General features: G+C 40.6%; 1 protein-coding gene across 4 annotated transcripts in view; it reads left to right on the plus strand.

The window, feature by feature from the left end:
- GOLM2 (golgi membrane protein 2) overlaps positions 1–25,316 on the plus strand; it is a 122,744-nt gene that overhangs the window by 92,390 nt on the left and 5,038 nt on the right. For 2 of the 4 annotated variants that reach the window (XM_008016788.3, XM_008016789.3), the window contains exon 9: positions 17,206–17,373. The exons of the other annotated variants lie outside the window; for them this stretch is intronic. In XM_008016788.3, coding sequence (XP_008014979.1) covers positions 17,206–17,373 — 168 coding nt within the window. The remainder of the gene's footprint in view (positions 1–17,205; positions 17,374–25,316) is intronic. 4 annotated transcript variants of the gene reach the window in all.

Below are 25,316 nucleotides of genomic sequence, written 5' to 3' on the forward strand. Positions count from 1 at the left end.
AAAACCCCGTCTCTACGAAAAATACAAAAACTAGCCACATGTGGTGGCATGCACCTGTAGTCCCTGTTACTTGGGAAGCTAAGGTGGGAGGACTGCTTGAGCCCAGGAGGCAGAGGCTGCAGGGAGCTGAGATTCTGAGATTGTGCCATCATTGCATTCCAGCCTGGGCAGTAGAGCAAGACCTTGTCTGAAAAAAAAAAAAAAAATTAAAGGAATTGTGTCAATTCTGTAGATCACTTTGGAGAGCACTGCCATGTTAACAATATCAAGTCTTTCAATCTATAAATATGGGATGTCTTTCCATTTATTTAGGTCATCTTTAATTCCTTCAGCAATGTTTTGTAGCTTTTAGTGCACAAGTCTTGTGCTGCCTTGGATAAATTTATTCCTAAGCATCTTATTATTTTGATGTCATTGTAAATCGAACTGTTTTCTTAATTTTCCTTTTAGACTTCTTGCTAGTGCATGACTGATTTTTGGCCTGGCCCAGTAACTCATGCCTGTAATCCCAGCATTTTGGGAGGCCGAAGCGAGCGGATCATCTGAGGTCAGGAGTTCGAGACCAGGCTAGCCAACATGGTGAAACCCCGTCTCTGCTAAAATACAAAAATTAGCCGGGTGCAGGGACAAATGCCTGTAATCCCAGATACTCGGGAGACTGAGACATGAAAATCGCTTGCACCGGGAGGTGGAAGTTGCAGTGAGTCAAGATCACAATACTGCACTCCAGCCTGGGTGACAGAGTGAGACGCTCTCTCAAGGGAAAAAAAAAGAAATATGACTGATTTTTGTGTGTGTTGATCTTGTATCATGCAACTTTATACAACTTGACACAAAAGGTCTTTTTTTTTTTTTTTTTTTGAGACGGAGTCTCGCTCAGTCGCCCAGGCTGGAGTGCAGTGGTGTGATCTCAGCTCACTGCAAGCCCCGCCTCCCAGGTTCACACCATTCTCCTGCCTCAGCCTCCCGAATAGCTGGGACTACAGGCGCCTGCCGCCACACCAGTCTAATTTTTTGCATTTTTAGTAGAGACGGGGTTTCACCGTGTTAGCCAGGATGGTCTCGATTCCTGACCTCGTGATCCGCCCGACTCGTCCTCCCAAAGTGCTGGGATTACAGGCGTGAGCCACCGCGCCCGGCCAACACAAAAGGTCTTTAGTTGTATATATTCATGCATATCTATCTAGACTCTTACGATGATTTTAATTTATTTTATGTTCTTTTATAAAAATCATTTCTTCTATCTGGACATAAATATACTATTTTTTTTTTTCTTTTTTCTTTTTTTTTTTTTTTTTTGAGATGGAGTGTTGCTCTGTTGCCCAGGCTGGAGTGCAGTGGTGCAGTCTCAACTCACTACAACCTCTGCCTCCTGGGTTCAAGTGATTCTCCCACCTGGCCAATATGGTAAAACCCCATCTCCACTAAAAATAAAAAAATTAGCTGGGCTTGTTGGTGCATGCCTGTAATTCCAGCTACTCTGGAGACTGAGGCACAATAATCACTTGAGCCTGGGAGGCAGAGGTTGCAGTAAGTCAAGGTCACGCCACTGCACTCCAGCCTGGGCAACAGAGCAAGACCCTGTCTCGAAATAAAAAAAGAAAAAAAAGAAAAAAAAAATCATTAGTATTCTTGTGTTTATTCAGCTTTGCTTTCCATAGAGTAAAAACTATTTAGTCATAAGAAAAATTTATTTTATTTTAGTTATTTAAGAGACAGGTGGCCTGGCACCGTGGCCCATGCCTGTAATCCTAACACTGGGAAGCTGAGGCAGATGGATCGCTTGAGCCCAGGAGTGCAAGACCAGCCTGGGCAACATGGTGAAACCCCATCTCTACAAAAGATACAAAAATAAGCTGGGCATGGAAGCATGCTCCTGTAGCCCCACCTCCTTGGGTGGCTGAGTTTGCAGGATTGCTTAAGCCCAGGAGTTAGAGGCTGCAGTGAGCCATGATTGTGCCACTGCACTCCAGCCTGGGCAACAGAGCAAGACCTTGTCTCAAAAGAGAAAAAAAAAAAAGAGAGAGAGAGAGACAGGGTCTTGCTATGCTGCCAGGCTGGATTCAAACTGCTGGGCACAAATCATCCTCCTACCTTAGCCTCCTGAGTAGCTGGGATTTATAGGCATGCATCACTGAGCCCAATGGAAATTCATTTTTAAGTACAGTTTTGCTTTATAATTTTCTTCTTTTTTGACTTACAATTTTTCTTTCTTTCATTTAACACTTGCCAAATTTGTATATGTAAATCATTATTCTTAAAAATTTCAGTGTGGCTGGGCACAGTGGCACCTGTCTATAATCCCAGCACTTTTGGAGGCTGAGGCAGGTGGATCACTTGAGGCCAGGAGTTTGAGAGCAGCCTAGCCAACATGGTGAAACCCTGTCTCTATTGAAAATACAGAATTAGCCAGGTATGGTGGTGCATTCCTGTAGTCTCAGCTACTTGGGAGGTTGAGTGGGAGGATTGCTTGAATCCAGGAAGTGGAGGTTGCAGTGAGCAATGATCATGCCACTGCACTCCAGCTTAGACAACAGAGTGAGACCCTGTCTCAAATAAATAAATAAGTAAATAAAAAATAAAAGCACTTGATACTCTGTAGGTACAAAATAACATGCTGTTAGACAAAAAGTTGAAATTTTTATTGAAAACACTTTTAGAAAAGGAGGGGAAGTTCTTAGACTTTATATAGTTATCACCACAATTGTTTTGTTTTGTTTTTTGAGACAGGGTCTCACTCTCGCACCCAGGTTGTACTGCATTAGCACATTCATAGCTTACTACAACCTTGACCTCCTTGGGCTCAAGGGATCCTCCCACCTCAGCCTCCTGAATAGCTGGGACTACAGGTGTGTGCCACCATGCCTGGCTAATTTTTGTATTTCTGCAGAGACAGACTTTCACCATGTTGCTCAGACTGGTGTCAAACTCCTGAGCTCAAGCAGTCCTCCCATCTCGATGTCTCAAAGTGCTGGGATTACAGGCATGAGCCACCATTCCTGACCTCACTACAAATTTTTTGGCAGCTTTAACTCGTTATTTTTGTTTTATAGCTTAATATATCATACTTATATTGACATATTTATGAAGAGCTGCGTATTTTTATAAATTTAATTTTGTATTACCACATCATGCAAAAGTGGCTAGAACATTTTGGGGTATGTTTCACCATATTTGGAAGATGTATTTGGGTTAGTTTAATTTAAACTTTAGAATGTAGGCTATGTGGTGACACAAAATACAGTGTAGGGATACTTCAAAGAAATAGACATCTTCCAAAATAGTTGAAACTGAAAATCCAGGCGAGGCCCACCTGTTTGCCAGTTAGGAGGGACATACCATTTGTATTTAGAAGCTTTGAACAGAGATAAGAATTTACTTCAAATGTCAGCTCCCATATGGAAAGTCACAAGGGTGGTTACTCCAAACAGTAGGGAGTGATTGTTGATCAAACTACTTCTCGTATTGATTTTTCTGTATAGCAGCAGGGTTTCATTTATTTAACAGTGGTTATTAATCATTCTCCCAAGCAACCTGGAGAGGCAAGCTAGTGTATCACAGAATACCTGATCTTCCTTTACATATAGAATTATTATTATTATTATTTTTTGAGATGGAGTCTCACTCTGTCGCCCAGGCTGGAGTGCAGTGGCGCAATCTATGCTCACTGCAAGCTCTGCCTTCCAGGTTCACCATTCTCCTGCCTCAGCCTCCCGAGTAGCTGGGACCACAGGTACCTACCACCATGCCCAGCTAATTTTTTGTATTTTTAGTAGAGATGGGGTTTCACCGTGTTAGCCAGGATGGTCTCGATCTCCTGACCTCACGATCTGCCCATCTTGGCCTCCCAAAGTGCTGGGATTACAGGGGTGAGCCACCGCGCCTAGCCTACTTATAGAATTTTTAAAAGTATTTTCCAATCTCTAGTCCAGATGGCTTAATGAGTTCGCCATTGACATAGCCACCCAGTGTATGAGATAGTAGACCGTGGACATAGCTGACCAAAAGAGAAGTTACTTGGAAGGTTATATTGAGATACTCAGCAAGAATGTAGCACACTGTGGCAAAGAGACAGACAGATACAGATACAAATGTGTTATATGTCATATGTATATATGACAGAGATGTTATGAGAAATAGAAGATGTATGTATGTTTAATAGAGCTTTTAAGAAGAGATTGGAGGAAATGGTGGGTAATCAGTACTTGAAAGGAATTTTGAAGAAAGACTTGAGTCTTCAGGTTGAATGTATCTGCTAAGTATTAGGATAAATGAAGAAAATTCTTGGTTTTAGACATTGTAACAAAAACTTGAGAGTATGAAAAAATAAATGAAAAAATCTTAAATGATACCAGAAAACATAGATTCCAGGCTGGAGTGCAGTGGCGCAATCTCTGCCCACTGCAACCTCCACCTCCCGGGTTCAAGCAATTCTGCCTCAGCCTCCCAAGTAGCTGGGATTATAGGCATGAACCACCATGTCTGGCTAATGTTATATTTTTAATAGAGACGGGGTTTCTCCATGTTGGTCAGGCTGGTCTCGAACTCCCAACCTCAGGTGATCTGCCTGCCTCAGCCTCCTAAAGTGCTCGGATTACAGGAGTGAGCCACTACGCTCGGCCCCCTGTTCTAAGGTCCCTCATCCCATTTATGAGAGCCTCATCCCCCTAATGGCCTAATCACCTCCCGAAGGCCCCATCTCTTAATACCACCACATTAGGGATTAAGCTGCAACATGAATTTTGGAGAGGACACATTCAAACTGTGGCAATTATTAGTTACCTAAATTGGCTCATGAAGATTTGAAAACTTGAATAAACCAATAATCATTTAATAAGTTGAACAGATATCAAAAGTTCCCCCTTTACCTCAAAAGAGACTGGTAAAAGTTATTGAGAGTTTAGCTTGATTACTAATGCAGGGTCACTGTATGAAATCAAGCAAACCAAAAAGTGGTTCTTTGAAAAGGCAAGTGAAATTGGAAAGACCAGCCGGGTGTGGTGGCTTACACCTGTAATCCCAGCACTTTGGGAGGCTGAGGCAGGCGGATCATGAGGTCAGGAGATCGAGACCGTCCGGGCTAACACAGTGAAACCCCGTCTCTACTAAAAATACAAAAAATTAGCCGAGTGTGGTGGTGGGCACCTGTAGTCCCAGCTACTTGGGAGGCTGAGGCAGGAGAATGGCGTGAACCCGGGAGGCAGAGCTTGCAGTGAGCCGAGATCATGCCACTGTACTCCAGCCTGGGCGACAAAGTGAGACTCCATCTCAAAAAAAAAAAAACAAAACAAATTGGAAAGACCGTCAGCACACATTAAGACAGAGATGACACAAATTCTCAATAACAAAAATGAAAAAAAGAACATCAATATAGATCCTACAAATAATATTAAAGGACACATAATAAGAGGTATTATTAATTTAATGCCAAAACATTTGCAAAGTTAGATGAAATGGCCAATGTCCTAGAAAAGCACTTCTGTACAAAACTGACACAAAAAGATAGGGAAAATCTGAATAGTTCCATGTCTATTAACATAATGAATCTGTAAATTAATATTTTGGAACCTAAATGGTTTCATTGGTGAATTCTTAATTAATTAATTAATTAATTTCATTTTTGAGATGGAGTTTTGCTCTTGTTGCCCAGGCTGGAGTGCAGTGGCGCGATCTCGGCTCACTGCAACCTCTTCCTCCGGGGCTCAAGACATTCTCCTGCCGCAGTCTCCTGAGTAGCTGGGATTACAGGCATGCAACACCATGCCCTACTAATTTTGTATTTTTAGTAGAGATGGGATTTCTCCATGTTGGTCAGGCTGGTCTTGAACTCCCAACCTCAGTTGATCCTCCTGCCTTGGCCTCCCAAAGTGCTGGGATTACAGTGTCAGCCACTGCACCCAGCTGGTGAATTCTTTCAAACATGAAAGAATACAACCAATGTAACATAAACTTTCAGAGAAAAGGAAAAAACACTCCCCAACCCATTTTATGAGACCAGCGTAAGTTGGATAGCAAAACTAAGAATATTATGAGAAAGAAAAATTATGGCAGTTTCTCTTATTAATATAGATATAAAAATCCTAAACAAGGCCAGGTGCAGTGGCTCACACCTGTAAATCCCAGCGCTTTGGGAGACCAAGTCAGGCGGATCACCTGAGGTCAGGAGTTCGAGACCAGCCTGGTCAACATGGTGAAACCCTGTCTCTACTAAAAATACAAAAATTAGCTGGGCACCGTGGTGCACGCATGTTGTCCCAGCTACCCAGGAGGCTGAGGCTGGAGAATTGCTTGAACCTGGGAGGCAGAGGTTGCAGTGAACCCAGATTGTGCTACTCCAGCCTAGTGACAGAGTGAGACTCGGTCTCAAAAAAAAAATTCTGAACAAAATATTAGCAAGTCAAATCCAGAGATAGATAAAAATTATACACATGATGACCATGTTGGATTTAATCTGAAAATTCAAGGTTGTTTAATACTTGAAAAGCGATCTATATAATTTACCAAATTAACAAAATATATGAGGAAAATCATCTCAAAAGATGTAAAGAGAGCATTTGAGGAAATCCATGCATTTATGATAAAACAACCAATTTTAAGCAAAGGAAGATTAGAAAGTAATTTCCTTAATTCGATATTTTAAGCATCCTATGACAAATATCAAATTTAATGATTAATTCTCAAAAACCTTCCCCTTGAGATCTAGAAAAGGATACCCACCATCATCACTTCTTTTTATTTTATTTTATTTTATTTTATTTTATTTATTATTATTAAACTTTAAGTTGTAGGGTACATGTGCACAACGTGCAGGTTTGCTACATATGTATACTTGTGCCATGTTGGTGTGCTGCACCCATCAACTCGTCATTTACATCAGGTATAACTCCCAATGCAATCCCTCCCCCCTCCCCCCCCCCATCATCACTTCTATTCAGCTTTTCACTGTAGATTCTAATCAATGCAGTAAAGCACAGAAAAGGAAATAAAGAGTATAGAGATTGGAAAGGAAGAAATATAACTGATAAGCTAATATTATTTGTAGACAATATGATTTTATATGTAGAAAACTCAAAACAATTTATAAACAAATGTATTTAGCAAAGTCATTACATGCAAGATTTATATACAAATTATATTTCTGTATATAGCAGCAATAAACATAGTGAAACTTTTAAAAAGAAACTTTTCAATAGCATAAAAACATCAGATACCTTGAAAAGTTCTTACAAACGATTTACAAGAACCTCTATAAGCTACAAAATATTGTTGACAGAAATTAATTAATATATAAATAAATCCATGTCCATGGATTGGAATGCTCATTGTTTTAATTATGTCAATCCCTCACAGATTAATCTAGAACTTCATTGCCATCCCAGGTGTAATCCCGGCAGGATTTGGGGGTTTTGGGTGGAATCTGATAAGCTGACTCTAAAATGTGTATGAAAACTGCAAAGGAATAAGAATAGCCAAGACAATTTATAAGAGTAATAAACTGTAAAGACTTCCACTATCAGATACGAAGATTTATTATGATGCATTTTTTTTTTTTTTTTTGGAGACAAAGTCTCGCTGTATCACCTAGGCTGGAATGCAGTGGCATGATCTTAGCTCACTGCAACCCCTGCCTACCACATTCAAGCGTTTGTTGTCCAGGCTGGAGTGCAGTGGCACAATCTTGGCTCACTGCAACCTCCACCTCGCAGGTTCGAATGATTCTTCTCCTTCAGCCTCCTGAGTAGCTGAGATTACAGGTGCATGCCACAACACCCGGATAATTTTTGTATTTTTAGTTAGAGATGGGGTTTCACTATGTTGGCCAGGCTGGTCTTAAACTCCTGACCTCAAGTGATCCACCCACCTCAGCCTCCCAAAGTGCTGGGATTACAGGCATGCGCCACCGTGCCCGACCTACTGTGCTATTTTATACAAGGGACTTTAACATCCATGGATTTTGGTATTTGTTGGGGTCCTGGAACCAGTCCTCAGTGGATACTGAGGGAGGAACAACTGTATTCACCATAAATCACTTTGTAGGATCAATTGACCTCATCAGTCTGGTACATAATGGCCCAGGCCTTACGCATACAAAAACATTTGTAAAGCAGAATATTTCATGGGCTCAGAGGTTATCTCTCAGAATCCAGCCAAGGGCCACTCCTGAAAACAAAGCTTTCTTTGGAATGTACAGTGTTTGAGCAACCACGACATACATTGCATCACAACAGGAGATATATTCTGAGAAAGGTGGTTTTTAGTTGATTTCATCATTGTGAACATCATAGACTGTACCTACACAAATCTAGATAGTATAGGTTTGCCTTCGAAATGGGGAGATGGTAAGGTTGTTCAGATGCTGTTAGGTATAAATTATAGCTACCATACTTCTTTCACTTCCTTGATTTCTCTTTACCTTCCACAAGTCCAGTCAATCAGTCAATAGATTGCTTCCTGTGCCTACTATATGCAGGGCCTATATATACCTTGAGATAGAAATGTGGTCTTTTTGCCCTAATATGCTCCTGATAATGAAATCAATTCAAAAGCCAGTCAATAGTTTTCCTACAATTGTTTTGTGTAAAAAGCCTGCAGTAACATTTTTGTTACAGTTTGTACACCCCAGCCTCCCATCTCTCATGATGATAACTCAACAGATAACTCTCAACAGATTATAAGTCATCACGTGTCATTTACCTTCCGGATACTTGAAATAGTCACAACTCTAGGTATTAAATTGAATAATGCAAGATAAATTGAATGTGTTAACTACCAAATGAATAAATGAAATGATAGTGAATATTACCAATAGATGGCTAGAAAAAAGAGGTTGCCATCCTTAAACTTTCTTTTTCATTCTCTCTAGGTTTATTGTAACTAGATCTAATAGTTTCATTTTGCTTATAATAGTGGCAATATAATAAATTAATGACATAAAAATATAAACTTAAAAATAAAATAGTTGAGAAATTGAAACCCATAAATGAACATTGGACTAATGAAGCAAAAGTGACTCATCTTGATGTTTCCTTTGACTTATAGTACAGAATTAAAATATACAGCCTAGTTTTTCTTGATTGAAATACCCTTTTGTGATTAAGAAATGTTATTATCCTCTTATTTTCTACTGGTTTTTATTTTTGAACGTGTTTCTATTTTATTTCACCAACAATTTAAAACTAGGGCCAGGTGCAGTGGCTCATGCCTGTAATCCCAGCACTTTGGGAGGCTGAGGTGGGCGGATCACAAGGTCAAAAGATCAAGACCATCCTGGCCAACATGGTGAAACCCCATCTCTACCCAAAATACAAAAATCAGCTGGGTGTGGTGGCATGCACTTGTAGTCCCAGCTACTGGGAAGGCTGAGGCAGGAGAATCTCTTGAACCCAGGAGGCAGAGGTTGCAGTGAGCTGAGATCACGCTATTGCACTCCAGCCTGGCGATAGAACAAGACTCCGTCTCAAAAGTATAATATAGCCGGGCGCGGTGGCTCAAGCCTATAATCCCAGCACTTTGGGAGGCCGAGACGGGCGGATCACGAGGTCAGGAGATCGAGACCATCCTGGCTAACACGGTGAAACCCCGTCTCTACTAAAAAATACAAAAAAAAACTAGCCGGGCGAGGTGGCAGGCGCCTGTAGTCCCAGCTACTCGGGAGACTGAGGCAGGAGAATGGCGTGAACCCGGGAGGCGGAGCTTGCAGTGAGCCGGGATCGCGCCACTGCACTCCAGCCTGGGTGACAGAGCGAGACTCCGTCTCAAAAAAAAAAAAAAAAAAGTATAATATAATAAAATGTAAAAAAACTATCTTTATTTACCAAAGACTGCCAAAGTCATATGAACTTGAAAAGCATGCAGGCTAGTTATTTAATTTATGAGTTCATTTATTTATAGGTCAGTGATACCATGTAGATAGTATACAAACATACATGTGTACCTGTACACATAATACAGACAGACAAAAGTAAAGACTTTACAACTTTGATTTTAAAATTTTAGCCATGAGGCCGGGTGTGGTGGCTCATGCCTGTAATCCCAGCACTTTGGGAGGCCGAGGTGGGCAGATCATTTGAAGTCAGGTGTTCGAGACCAGCCTGGCCAACATGGCGAAACCTGGTCTTACTAAAAATGCAAAAAAAAAATGTAGATGGGTGTTGTGGTGTACCCCTGTAATCCCAGCTACTGGAGAGCCTGAGGCAGAAGAATCGTTTGAACCCAGGAAATGGAGGTTGTAGTGAGCTGAGATTGCAACACTGCACTCCAGCCTGGGCGACAGAGTGAGACTTCATCTCAAAAAAAAAAATTTTTTTTAATAAAAAATAAAATTTTAGCCACGAGAAATGGCTATATTTGCTTTCTCATTTAACATTTGCTTTCTCATACCTTCCCAATAAAACTCACTAGTTTAAAAGGATAGTTGTAGTCAAAAGTATCAAACTATGCCTTTGTAAATTGAAAAGGTTAAAGTTTATCTATTCCACATGACCGAAGCTCTTACTGAATTTCTTCTCTACTACTTTCTGAAGTTTGTAGTCTGATATTTGAGATGTCTTACAGAATGTCTAGCATTCTGTGTGAGGTTTTATTGTGTTGTTTAACGTGAATTGAAAAGTGCGTTAAATGCCTGATTAGGTGATGTGGAGCATGTGAAGTTAGACCAGATGGTATATGAATTAAAGTAAAATGTATGAAAAATTACTTCATATGCATGCAATACATGCTTATTATATATTTAATATACTTTAGCTCACTTAGCTCAGAAAAGGAATTAAATATTGAAAATAATCTTTTACAATTTTTCAAACTTAATACAACTCAAAGACTTTCAATAGCTAGTGGGTGTGTTGTTTCTTTGTGTTCTCATGTTTAAACTATTGGGATGAAGCTATCTTGTTGCTGATAATCAAATCATTTTCAGCTGGCCACCAGAGTGAAAATAATATTCAAGTGCACAATTGAATTTTGCAACAGTATAAGGAAATACGGGATCCAAACTAAATATAATTACTTTATTACTCCCCTAGCTGGGCACAGATTTAACAGTTTTGTTACTGAGCAGCAGAATTGTACTAAAGGTTGTAAAAAGTTAAAATGCCTCAGAGATGAAGTCTGCTATTTAATTCCTGTTAAGACACATCATAAGCCGGGTGTGGTCCCTCACACCTGTAATCCCAGCACTTTGGGAGGCTGAGGCTGGCAGATCACAAGGTCAGGAGATTGAGACCATCCTGGCTAACACAGTGAAACCCCATCTCTCCTAAAAATACAAAAAATTAGCCAGGCGTGGTTGGGCACCTATAGTCCCAGCTACTCAGGAGGCTGAGGCAGAAGAATGGCGTGAACCCAGGAGGCGGAGCTTGCAGTGAGCCGAGATTGCGCCACTGCACTCCAGCCTGGGTGACAGAGTGAGACTCCATCTCAAAACACACACACACACACACACACACACACACATCATAGATTTATACCATCAAATGATAACTTTGCCCTCATTACTTTTTTCTCTTCTTAAATATTGTCATTCCCCAAGATCACTTCCTTGACTTATAGCTATCTTCTGTAAATATTTATTTCCTAAAATAAATTATATTCTGATAGTTTAACCGATCACCTTGAAATTTATGAGTTTTAAATCTACATGCTTATCTCTCACTTTGCACCTAGATTCTAGATCCATATAACCATGTGTCTATAAAACATTTTCATTTGGATGTCATACTGTAGCCCCAAATTCAGTTTATCTAAAGCAACATTTGCTTTCTCATACCTTCCCAATTTGGGTATAGGTAGCATTAACTGTAGTTTCCAGACTAGGATTTGGAATAATCCTTTGACTCTTTCTGCTCTATTATATCATATATTCATTTTGTCATTTTCAAATGTATCTGATTCATCAGTTTCTAACATTTCCTCCATCTTCCTAGTGTAAGTCCTCATAGCTTCTTACCTAAATAGCTACTGGAGATACAGTAAGGCATAAGGCAGATCAGATTTCTGTTCTCAGGGAGCTTAAAAGAAATCTTGACTACTGGTTATTGCCTCCTACATAATGTTCAAACTCACTCTATCAAAAGGAAGCCAACTGAAGCCACTGTCTCCATGTTCAGATGTTACTTTCTAGAGCACTATGCAATAGCACACATACCATCACTTCCTAATTTGTTTAATTATCTGTTTTCCTTACTATACTCAGTTATAGGAGATGAAGATAGGATGTTATTTTTGCTTTCTATTTTTATTTTTTAGACAGAGTCTCATTCTGTCACCCAGGCTGGAATGCAGCAGTATGATCATAGCTTACTGCAGCCTGAAACTCCTAGGCTGAAGGCTCCTGAGTAGCTGAGACTACAGGTGTGCGTCACCATGCCCAACTGTAGATTTATGATTTATTTTTGTATCACAGTGCATAGTGCAATACCTATCACATACATCAGTGAACCATGGATGGATGAAGGAGCATTGTAGATACTTCCATACATTTTGTCATTGGATTTAAACAGTGACCACAAGTGAATAGAGGAGACTTTTTTTTTTTTTTTTGAGACAGAATTTCACTCTTGTTGCCCAGGCTGAAGTGCAAATAGAGCAATCTTGGCTCACTGCAACCTCCGCCTCCCAGGTTCAAGCGATTCTCCTGCCTCAGCCTCCCAAGTAGCTGGGATTAATAGCCACCCGCCACCACGGCCAGCTACTTTTTTGTGTTTTTAATAGAGATGGGGTTTCTCCATGTTGGCCAGGCTGGTCTCAAACTCCTGACCTCAGGTGATCCACCCACCTTGGCCTCCCAAAGTTCTGGGATTACAGGCATGAGCCACCATGCCTGACCCTGTAATTATCCTTAATTTGCTTGTTGAAACTTATTCTTTCTCATATAAATCCAGTCAAATTAATCTTTTTACTATCTTCTAAATACCCCATCTTTGTTCTTACCTGTTCTTTCAATGCTTCTTTCTTTCCCTGTCATAGTCTAATATAATTGCCTTCTTTTTGAAACTTTCCCTTCTCTCACATTGACATGTTGCTCTTAAATGTTGAATAAGTTAGCAGTCTGTTATATTGATCAATATTATGCATTTTTGTCTGTACCATTATATTCATTCAATGTTTAATGCAAAGTTTGTCTGATCTCCTTATCCTGATTGGCAACTCTGTGTAGTTGATTCTGTGTTTTTCAACTTTTGTTGTCTGTAAGAATGTTGGAAGCCCAGTATTAAAGGTTAGCTATAAATATTTCTCCAAACACGATGATTCTGTATATATAATAGCACAGATCACTATTTAACAAAGGGCATTTGTGTCATTATTCATTCTTGTTGATATGTTTATTATCTCTGAGTATCACTGTAATTATAGTATTAAAATTTTGACTAAATTTAGGCTAGGCAGATCATCAAACACCTAAAAAATGGAAATTTTACATTGTTCTGTTGGAATATTATAGTAGGTACAAGTGGGACATTTCTTTATTCCATGTCTGACAATATTAGTAAATGATATATATTTTTTTAGTACCTTGTCTTAGCCTAATTTTTTGAGTCTTCTGTATTTCATAACTTTGATTTTAAAATGAAGGCTGGGCATGGTGTGCTCACTCTGTAATCCCAGCACTTTGGGAGGCCATCTCAAAAAAAAAAAAAAAAAAAAAAAAAAAAAAGGGAGGGTGTGGGGACAACAGGAGACTGAAATAATTGGAGTAACTGGGGCCAATAAAAAGAGCCCCAGTTTGGGAGGCGGGCAGATCACCTGAGGTCAGGAGTTCAAGACCAGCATGGCCAACATGGTGAAATCCCGTCTATACTAAAAATACAAAAATTAGCCGGTCGTGGTGGTGGGCGCCTGTAATCCTCGCTACTTAGGAGGCTGAAGCAGGAGAATCACTTGAACCCGGGAGGTGGAGGTTGCAGTGAGCTGATATCGGGCTACTGCACTCCAGCCTGGGCGACAGAGTGAGACTCGGCCTCAAAAAGAATTAAAAAGGAAAAAGAAAATACAGATTTCTGTAAATCTCTTTTTACTGCTTATATTGACATCATTTATTTTATTATTCAAAAAGAGATAATAAAACTCATCAAAATGTTTGATTTATAATTAGGAGACAGAGTATTTTCTTACAAATAGCCTACCTATTCTCCTGTATGTTTCTTTTCTCTAACTCTATTTCATCCACTTTTCTATTTATTTATTTATTGTACATACTCCAAGCTTATACTAGAATAGTTTTAAAATGAATTCATGCTCTTTTTATTGGCCCCAGTTACTCCAATTACTTCAGTCTCCTGTTGTCCCCACACCCTCCCTTCTTTTTTTTTTTTTGAGATGGAGTTTCACTCTTGTTGCCCAGGCTGGAGTGCAATGATACAATCTCAGTGAGCGGCAACCTCCGCCTCCTGGGTTCAAGCAATTCTCCTGCCTCAGCCTCCCAAGTAGCTGGGATTACATGCATGCACTACCACGCCTGCCTAATTTTGTATTTTAGTAGAGACAGGGTTTCTCCGTGTTGGTCAGGCTGGTCTTGAACTCCCAACCTCAGGTGATCTGCCCACCTCGCCGCCTTTTCTTTTTTTTCAGACAGTCTTGTTCTGTCGCCCAGGCTGGAGTGCAGTGGCCCAGTCTCGGCTCACTGCAAGCTCTGCCTCCTGGGTTCACACCATTCTCCTGACTCAGCCTCCCCAGTAGCTGGGACTACAGGCGCTCACCACCACGCCCGACTAATTTTCTGTATTTTTAGTAGAGATGGTGTTTCACCGTGTTAGCCAGGATGGTCTTAAATCTCCTGATCTTGTGATCCGTCCGCCTTGGCCTCCCAAAGTGCTGGGATTACAGGCGTGAGCCACTGTGCCCGGCCACGCCTGCCCTTCTTTAAAAGCCTCTGTAAGTGCAATTTGTCCTTTAATGATTTTCCTGATGGACTCTTTACCCAACAACTAGAAATACATTGGCTTGATGATGTGATGAACCATCTGTAGAATCGACCAGTACCCCTATAATTCTATTTGTACTTAACCTTTCTTTCCAAGCAAAGGAAGCTGTTAATTTTTTTCATGAGTGTTCCATTGCAATGTAAATTTTACTTATTTATTTATCTATTTATTTATTTTTAGAGATAGAGTCTTGTTGGGGTGCAGTGGCACAATTGTAGCTCACTATAACCTCAAACTCGTGGCCTTAAATGATACTCCTGCATCAACCTTCCAAGTAGATAAGACTACAGAAACCGGCTAATTTTTTTTTTTTTTTTTTTTTTTAAAGAGAAGAGGTCTCACTCTGTCACCCAGGCTAAAGTGCAGTGGCAATATCCTAACTCACTGTAGCCTTGGACTCCTGGGCTTAAGCAGTCCTCCTACCTTAGCCTCCTGAGTAGCTGAGACTATAGGTGTGGACCACCATACCCAGCTAATTTTTGTATTTTTTGTAGAGATGGATCTCACTATGTTACCCAGGCTGGTCTCGAACTCCTGGGCTTAAGCAATCCTCCCACCTTGGCCTCCCAAAGTACTGCTATGACAGGCATACGCCACTGCACCCAGCCTGCAATGTAAATTTTTGAAATATATTTTTAAAAATTTAGACCTATTGGCCGGGCGCGGTGGCTCAAGCCTGTAATCCCAGCACTTTGGGAGGCCGAGACGGGCGGATCACGAGGTCAGGAGATCGAGACCATCCTGGCTAACACGGTGAAACCCCGTCTCTACTAAAAATACAAAAAACTAGCCGGGCGAGGTGGCGGGCGCCTGTAGTCCCAGCTACTCCGGAGGCTGAGGCAGGAGAATGGCGTAAACCCGGGAGGCGGAGCTTGCAGTGAGCTGAGATCCGGCCACTGCACTCCAGCCCGGGCTACAGAGCAAGACTCCGTCTCAAAAAAAAAAAAAAAAAAAAAAAAAAATTTAGACCTATCACAGAAAGTTGTTAAATTTCTAAGTCTCAAATTCTTGCATTATTAGGAAGTTAATTTTATGGATTAAAATAAATCTACTTTTATGCTAAGTTAAACTTAATGTCTAAGTATAGTTTTAGTTGTACTTGCATTTCTAATTCAGATCCTAGTGTGCCTAACTTTTTTATTTTCAATGTCTAATTGTTGAATAGTTTTCTACAGTAGGTATTATGTCTATTTATCTTCTTCTTTTTTTTTTTTTTTTTTTTTTGAGATGGAGTCTTGCTCTTGTCACCCAAGCTGGAGTGCAATGGCACAATCTCGTCTCACTACAGCCTCTGCCTCCCAGACTCAAGCAATTCTCCTGCCTCAGCCTCTTATGTAGCTGGGATTACAGGCACCTGCCACCAAGCCTGGCTAATTTCTGTATTTTTAGTAGAGATGGGGTTTTACCATGTTTGCGAGGCTATTCTCGAACTACTGACCTCAGGTGATCCACCCACCTTGGCCTTCCATAGTGCCGGGATTACAGGTGTGAGCCACTGCACCAGGCCTGTCTTCTTGATTTCTAATGGTTATGAATGTGTACAATATAATGGCCTGATATAGGTCAGTTTTATTAAGATTCCATTGACTTTTTAAAAAATCTGGCTTAGGAAATGAGAAGAGATACACCAGAATTACTTGAGTTTTTTTTTTTTTTTTTTTTTTTTTTTTTTTTTTTTAAACCACTAGGGATTCTGATGGCTTACTTTCTTTGCCATCCCTTTTTGGAAATCCAAAATGTACACCACCATACCCAGCTAAGTTTTGTATTTTTTGTAGAGAAAGGTTTTGCCATGTTGCCCAGGCTGGTGTCAAACTCTTGAGCTCAAGCGATCCACCCACCTCAGCCTCCCAAAGTTCTGGGATTACAAGCGTGGGCCACTGCACCAGGCCTAGATTTTCAAATTTTAAATATGTATCATATCTAGTAATAAAATAATGTATTCTCCTAAAATGTTAATTTAGACACACTTATATTGGAGAAGTCATTGGTTATTATGAAAACATTCCTAAAAATGGTGCCCATTTCTTTAAGAAATCATTCAAATCTTAAGTGGCAAGCACTAAAATTAACACAAAAGAGAAATTCTTAATAAAAGTTATGTATTTTCAGAGTCTTCGCTCTTACGTACTTTTGTCTTGGATAACCTTCACAAAATGTATCCTTTTATATCCAGTACCCCAAAAGTTGCCAGGTTTCACTTGTCTACTTTCTGGTCTGCCTTCAGTATAGATTCCTTCTTTTCTTCCCTCTTTACTCTTGAATTAATCCTCTACCTACTTCACAGGCCGATTCTTTGATGAGAATGAATCCCCTGTTGATCCGCAGCATGACTCTAAACTGGCGGATTATAATGGGGATGATGGTAACGTAGGTGAGTATGAGGCAGACAAGCAGGCTGAGCTGGCTTACAATGAGGAAGAAGATGGTGATGGTGGAGAGGAAGACGTCCAAGGTGAGCGTGGGCCTGGCTTCCATGCTATAACCATGAAACCCATCTCTAAGTTTTTTGGTTGAATTTGTGTAGAATTTTCCCTACCTATTAGTGGCAGTGTAACCTAAATTTTTTGTTTTTTCTTTGAGATGGAGTTTTGCTCTTGTTGCCCAGGCTGGAGTCCAATGGCGCGATCTCGGCTCATTGCAACCTCACCTTCCAGGTTCAAGCGATTCTCCTGCCTCAGCTTCCTGAGTAGCTGGGATTACAGGCATGCACCACCATGCCTGGCTAATTTTGTATTTTCAGTAGAGACGGGGTTTCTCTATGTTGGTCAGGCTGGTCTCAAACTCCTGACCTCAGGTGATCCACCCGCCTCAGGCTCCCAAAGTGTTGGGATTACAGGCGTGAACCACTGCGCCCAGCCAACCTCAGTATTAATACGAAGAGGTTCTGTGCAGTTTTTCAGTTTTATTTTGAAAGCTGTTTTATAATAGTGGCATTTGTAAATCTGTAAATTATTTTAATTTTTTAAAATTTTGGTTATCATGTGTATTATTGATACAGCTACAATTTAAAACTTAGAATCTTCAGAAATTTTAGAATTAAACTGTTTAAAATGACTCTAGACTACCTAAGGCAAATGCTCCTAGAAAATACACTTTTCCAATTTCTCATCTAAAAACATTTCATTACAAATATTGCCCAGGTAGCTTTTTCGTTATAAGGAAAGACACAAAGGGAATGGTCTTCTCCACACTGAAGATGAGATTATTTCACCACTGACACAGCAGAGGAAGGCTAATTTTGAATTTTTTCTGAGAGGCTTAAAATTTATATTTAACAATCAATGTGTGAAGATTTGTTTTATATTTATTACACAGATTCAACATATTTTTCTTATTCACTGTGTTACTTCTGCTGAGCATTTAACTTAAGGAAAGTTCAGAATCTACCTGTGTGCACGCAGCCCTACCCATGCATGTATATCAGAGTGTTTTTCTCTTTTGCAAGTTTTTAGGCCAGTTTTCTGCCTGCTTATATTGTTTAGTAGTATTTGTGGAGCTGTTTCTCTTTTCTGTAAAAATTGATTGTGACCTTAGTGTGTGATACGTTAAATTTTTATGTGATGCATGGAAATTTTTCTTCATAACATGCTTGATTTCTTCCTTACCTGTTTTTAAAGTAATTAAATTTTTATTTAGGCTTATGACAAGCATTGTTTTTATAAAACCCAGAAGAAAATGTAGTTGTTCTACAAAATTATATGGTTTGTAGAAAAAAAGGGAAACTAGAGACTCTGACTTCTACCTAGGCACTGTTATAATAGTTCATTTAGTTTATGAAAATTATGATTACTGGGGATAGAAAAGAGATTAATATGTGCTAGGAGTTATATAAGGTTATATTTATAAGAATTTCTCACTTTTTGGTAATATTGATATTGATATACATATAACCTTACAATATTATGTACTTTTTCTGTAATCTCATCCGTTTTTCATAAATTTTATCTTTTTTTTCTCATTGCTTTTGTGATTTGTTTGGATTATATTTGTTTGCAATTATTTATAATGTTTTAAGGTTTTTTCATGCATGTATATCATATCAGCAATTAGATTGTAAGCTCTTGGAGGGCAGGAATTTTTATTTATTTTGCCTTCCATTTTGTTTGTATCCTTTTCTACCTTCATGCCCACCTCCCACAGTACTTTGCGCATTACCCACCCGCCACAGTACTTTGCACGTTGTCATTAACTGATAATTATATGCTTTTCTCATTGAGCTTTTATTCTTATAACTGTGACTAGGGTAATAACTCTTTAACTTCTGGTCTTATAAGCTGCTTGGTTTACACTTTCAATATTCTCTAATTTTTTTAAGGGCTTTTTCATCTCATTGGATAATTTTGAGATTTTTATTATAATGGTTTATCTCAGTCTTTGTTTTCAGTCATTTCTTATATTTTGTCTATCTTAAAGTTGATAATTGTCACAAAATTTTGATTTAATATTTGTATGGGTTTCAATCTATTGTACGTAAATTTCAGTGCCTTCTCTCTCCCTCTCTTGTACTCTTCTCCTTCTTCCTCCCCTGGTTCTCACTGCCACCTTCTACTTCAAGTCCCCAAGACTCTCATGTTGTCCTCCCATTCCTTTCACAAGAAAATAGATTCTAAGGATTGAAGAAATGACAAAAGATGATGTCCTCAGTGAAGTAGAGAAGGGGTTGTTACATTTTTGGATTTCCCTGTTTGCAAGTTAATCTTACTGGAACTGAGTGTTGCCATTTACCATTTCTTGTCTCATTCTGGCATTCTCTAGATGATAGTGGCAGGATAGGGCACCTATAAAGGGGACCGAGAACAAAAAGATGCAGGAACATCAGCTCCAACAAATAAAGAGGGCTAAGTAAGGAATACTGAGGAGACTTAAATAATTGGTTTTTGTTTGTTTGTTTGTTTGTTTTTATTTTTTATTTTTTGAGACGGAGTCTTGCTCTGTCACCCAGACTGGAGTGCAGTGGCGCGATCTCGGCTCACTGCAAGCTCCGCCTCCTGGGTTTACACCATTCTCCTGCCTCAGCCTCCCGAGTAGCTGGGACTACAGGTGCCCACCACCTCGCCCGGCTAGTTTTTTGTATTTTTAGTAGAGATGGGGTTTCACCATGTTAGCCAGGATGGTCTCGATCTCCTGACCTCGTGATCCGCCCGCCTGGGCCTCCCAAAGTGCTGGGATTACAGGCTTGAGCCACCGCGCCTGGCCTAAATAATTGTTAACATGTTTCCAGGGATTCTTTTTTTTTAATTGAGATGGAGTCTTGCTCTGTCACCCGGGCTGAAGCTGAATCTTCCTGTTGTAGAGTTGATTTTTTTTTTTTTTTTTGAGACAGAGTCTCATGTCATCCAGGCTGGAGTGCAGTGGTGCAATCTCAGCTCACTGCAACCTCTGCTTCCAGGGTTCAAGCAATTCTCTTGCCTCAGCCTCCCAAATAGCTGGGACTACAGCCGTGCACCACCATGTCCATCTAAGTTTTGTATTTTTAGTAGAAATGGGGTTTCACCATGTTGGCCAGGCTGGTTTGAACTCCTGACCTCAAGTGATCCACCTGCCCCAGCCTCCCAAAGTGCTGGGATTACAGGCATGAGCCACCACACCTGGCCATCCAGGGATTCTTTAGGTATATTATTGACCATCCAAAAAGTAGGGAGAGGTAATCCTGGCTGTTCCCTAATTTATCAACAAATTGAATTCCAAGTTTTCATTACTGTGCCAATGTGGAAATAATGGTTGCGTTCCCAGTACGGTTTGCACTTGTAGCCAAAGCAGGCAGAACATAGAGTAGAAAAAAACATTAGTCGGCCAGGCACAGTGGCTCACACCTGTGATTCCAGCACTTTGGGAGGCCAAGGCAGGCGGATCACCTGAGGTCAGGAGTTCAAGGCCAGCCTGGCCAACATCTCTACTAAAAAATACAAAAATTAGCTGGGCGTGGTGGCAGGTGCCTGTAGTCCCAGCTACTCAGGAGGCTGAGGCAGGAGAATTGCTTGAATCCGGGAGGCAGAGGTGTGGTAAGCCGAGATCGCACCATTGCACTCCAGCCTAGGTAACAGAATGAGACTCTGTCTCAAAAAAAGAAAGAAAGAAAAAAAAAAATTAGTCTAGAATCAAGAGATAGTCTGTGTATTGCTTTTCAAGTCACTTAAACTCTCTGGGCCACAGTTTCTTCATCTGTATGAAGACTGCTGAATTAGAATACATGATCTTTCTCAGTTTTAAAATTCTGTGGCCACATTCAAGTTGGAATCACTATATATATAACACAAGTATTATTAGAAAATATGTTTCAGATTTCAGGATGTCTGAAACAGATCTATTCCCAAATCCATGAAAGAAGGTAGAAACTTTATTGCCACCATTGTGACTCTACAGCGAAAGATAACAAAAAATGAAGCACACACTTAATGTTCTATTGATAGGGGCTCTTCTCTGCTCTCTAGTAGTAGGAGTAGTTTCTTAAGTTGTGAGGTCCCTAGGATTAGAGATTCCAGCTGCAGGATAAGATTCTGGCTTCACCTAAGTATACTCTGGCTTTGGTCTCCAAAATTGTATATTATGAATTGAGGCTTTGGCAGCATATCTGCCAGTAGGGAGCTGAAGCATTCCAGCCTTATCTCTGATACCTGTTCATTACATTATTAATCATTGGGGTCAGCACTACTTGTAGAGTGTTTTGTATAATTAAGTGAGGCCTAGTTTTCCTGTGTTTACAATTATTTATATATATAATTATACATATAAATTATATATAAATAATATTTATATAAAATATACATTCTTATATATTTTAATAAAATGTGTTTGCATATTTATATTTATATAGATATATAAATGGTTATATATTTATATTATATATTTATATCATACATGTACAATATATTTCTACTATATATTTATAATATATTTCTATTATATATATATATATTTTTATATATATATATATATATATTTTTTTTTTAGACAGGGTCTCCCTCTGTCACCCAGGCTGGAGTGCAGTGACATGATCATGGCTCACTGCAGCCTCAACCTCTTGGGGTCAAGTGATCCTCCCATCTCAGTCTCCTGAGCATCTGGGACTATAGGCATGCACCACCATGGCTGGCTAGTTTTTTGTATTTTTTGTAATGGCAGGGTTTAGCCGTGTTTCCCATGTTTCCCAGGCTGGTCTTAACCTCCTGGACTCAAGCAATCAGGCCACCTTGGTCTCCCAAAGTGCTGGGATTATAGGCATGAGCCACTGCACCTGGCTCCTCACTGGCTTTTTGCCTTTTTGCTCCAAGTTCTTGCTTTTTTTTTTTTTTAATTTTTTAAATTTTCTAAGATGGGGTCTTGGTATGTTGCCCAGGCTAGTTTCAAACTCCTGAGCTCAAGCTATCCACTTGCCTCAGGCTCCCAAAGTGTTGGGATCACAGGTGTGAGCCACTGCACCCAGGCGATAGAGCTTTCTTTCTTTTTTTTTTTTTTATTTTGTCGCCCAGGCTAGAGTACAATGCTGTGATCTCAACTCACTGCAACCTCCCCCTCCCAGGTTCAAGCAATTCTCTTGCCTCAGCCTCCTGAGTAGCTGGAATTGCAGGCGTCAGCCACCACGTCCAGCTAATTTTTGCATTTTTACTAGAGACAGGGTTTCACCATGTTGGCCAGGCTGGTCTCTTTGGCCAGGCTGGTCTTGAACTCCTGACTTCATGATCTGCCCACCTCAGCTTCCCAAAGTGCTGGGATTACAGGCGTGAGAAACCACACCCAGCCATGGTGGCACTTTCTTTAATGGAGGTAGCCTTTCTTGACCTCAGAGGGAATTTAGGAATTATTTAATAAATTATGGATGTCTTTAAAATATTTCCTTTAATATTCATTTTACCTTGATGAACTATATAATATTTTGCTGCTTCCTAAAATGAACTAAAATACTAGTTCTTATATTTAGTGGTTATCTGTTATTCTACATTAGATTTGGTTAGGTGATTTCATAATCATGTACTACTGCTTGTTTGTTTTTTTTTGTTTTTTGAGACGGAGTCTTCCTCTGTCGCCCTGGCTGGAGTGCAGTGGCTGCAATCTTGGCTCACTGCAACCTCCGCCTCCTGGGTTCACGCCATTCTCCTGCCTCAGCCCCCCGAGTAGCTGGGACCACAGGTGCCCGCCACTATACCCAGCTAATTTTTTGTATTTTTAGTAGAGATGGGGTTTCACCTTGTTAGCCAGGATGGTCTTGATCTCCTGACCTCGTGATCCGCCCACCTCGGCCTTCCAAACTGCTGGGATTATAGGCGTGAGCCACTGCGCCCGGCCTTTTTGGGATTTTGTTTGTTTGTTTGCCTCAGCCTCCCCAGTAGCTGGGACTACAGGCTCCCGCCACCACTCCCGGCTGAATTTTGTAATATTTTTAGTAGAAATGGGGTTTCACCATGTTAGCCAGGAGGGTGTGATCTGCCCGCCTCGGCCTCCCAAAGTGCTGGGATTACAGGTATGAACCACCGCGCCTGGCCCTTTTTGGAATTTTTAAGTGAACAAATGAAAAGCGAAATCAGGATAAGAGCAAATGTCTAGGAACAGAAAAACAAATCTACTCCCAGCTCATGTACTTAACAAACATGATCTAGTTCCTAAAATTATTTGGACCTGTAATCATCTTCTCAGGAAAACAGAGATAACAATAACTGTGTTCTCTCTGTTTTGTGTTACACTAAAATATTACACTAAAATATAACATTAAAAATATTACACTGAATGGTGTGAACCCGGGAGGCGGAGCTTGCAGTGAGCCAAGATTGCGCCACTGCACTGCAGCTTGGGCAACAGAGCAAGACTCTGTCTCAAAAAAAAGCCCCAAAAGTGGCTGGGCACGGTGGCTCATGCCTGTAATCTAGCACTTTGGGAGGCCGAGGCAGGTGGATCTCCTGAGGTCAGGAGTTCGAGACCAGTCTGGCCAACATGGTGAAACCCCGTTTCTACTAAAAATACAAAAAAAAAAATTAGCTGGGGGTGGGGGGGCACCTGTAATCTCAGCAACTCGGGAGGCTGAGGCAGGGGAATTGCTGGAACCTGGGAGGCGGAGGTTGCAGTGAGCCAAGATCTCGCCATTGCACTCCAGCCTGGGCCACAACAGCGAGGCTCCCTCTCAAAAAAAAAAAAAAAAAAAGAAAAAGCCGGGCGCTGTGCCTCATGTGAGGCCTGTAACACCAGCACTTTGGGAGCCCAAGGCAGGTGTATCATGAGGTCAGGAGTTCGAGACCAGCCTAACCATTGGTGAAACCTCATCTCTACTAAAAAAGAAAAATACAAAAGTTATCCGGGCATGGTGGCGCATGCCTCTAATCCCAGCTATTCAAGAGGCTGAGGCAGGAGAATCGCTTGAACCTGGGAGGCGCAGGTTGCAATGAGCCGAATTTGTGCTACTGCATTCCAGCCTGGGCAACAGAGTGAGGCTCCGTTTCAAAAAAAAAAAAAAAATTCCAAAAAGTAAAGACACCTTTTCCTTTCAATAACTTTCCTGTTACATTTCTCGAAAATTATCCACTGCTCCATGATGATTAAGTCTTAATTTAATTGTTATATTAAAGTCCTAAAAGATGTGTTTATAGCCATAAGGTGAGGTTCTATAATGTGGATCCTAAGGAGAGCTTTCTGGAGAGGTGCCCATGATTATTTTCCCTTTTAAAAACAAAGACAGGCTGGGCGTGGTGGCTCACGCCTGTAATCCCAGCACTTTGGGAGGCTGAGGCGGGTGGATTACCAGTTCAGGAGTTTGAGATCATCCTGGCTAACACAGTGAAACCCTGTCTCTACTAAAAAGAGACAAAAAAAAAATAGCTGGGCGTGGTGGCGGGTGCCTGTAGTCCCAGCTACTCAGGAGGCTGAGGCAGGAGAAGGGCGTGAACCTGGGAGGTGGAGCTTGCAGTGAGCCGAGATCATGCCACTGCACTCCAGCCTGGGTGACACAGGGAGACTCCGTCTCAAAAAAAAAAAAAAAAAAAAAAAAATTCTTTTTAAGTAAAGAGTTCTTTGATAAGAAATTGATTAGCATGTATATAAAGTAAAAGTGTGAAAATTGATATAATTTCAGGCTTTAACACATATTAAGGCAGATTTGGGATTATCATACCTAGTGGATTATACTATTTAAAGATATCGCTTCTCAGGCTTTTGGCTGAGATCAAGTGTACTATTTAAAGATAGATCATTTGGGCCGGGCGCGGTGGATCAAGCCTGTAATCCCAGCACTTTGGGAGGCCGAGACGGGCGGATCACGAGGTCAAGAGATCGAGACCATCCTGGTTAACACGGTGAAACCCCGTCTCTACTAAAAAATACAAAAAACTAGCCGGGCGAGGTGGCGGGCACCTGTAGTCCCAGCTACTCGGGAGGCTGAGGCCGGAGAATGGCGTGAACCCGGGAGGTGGA

Source organism: Chlorocebus sabaeus, chromosome 26 (genome assembly GCF_047675955.1).
Source record: "Chlorocebus sabaeus isolate Y175 chromosome 26, mChlSab1.0.hap1, whole genome shotgun sequence".
NCBI lineage: Eukaryota > Metazoa > Chordata > Mammalia > Primates > Cercopithecidae > Chlorocebus > Chlorocebus sabaeus.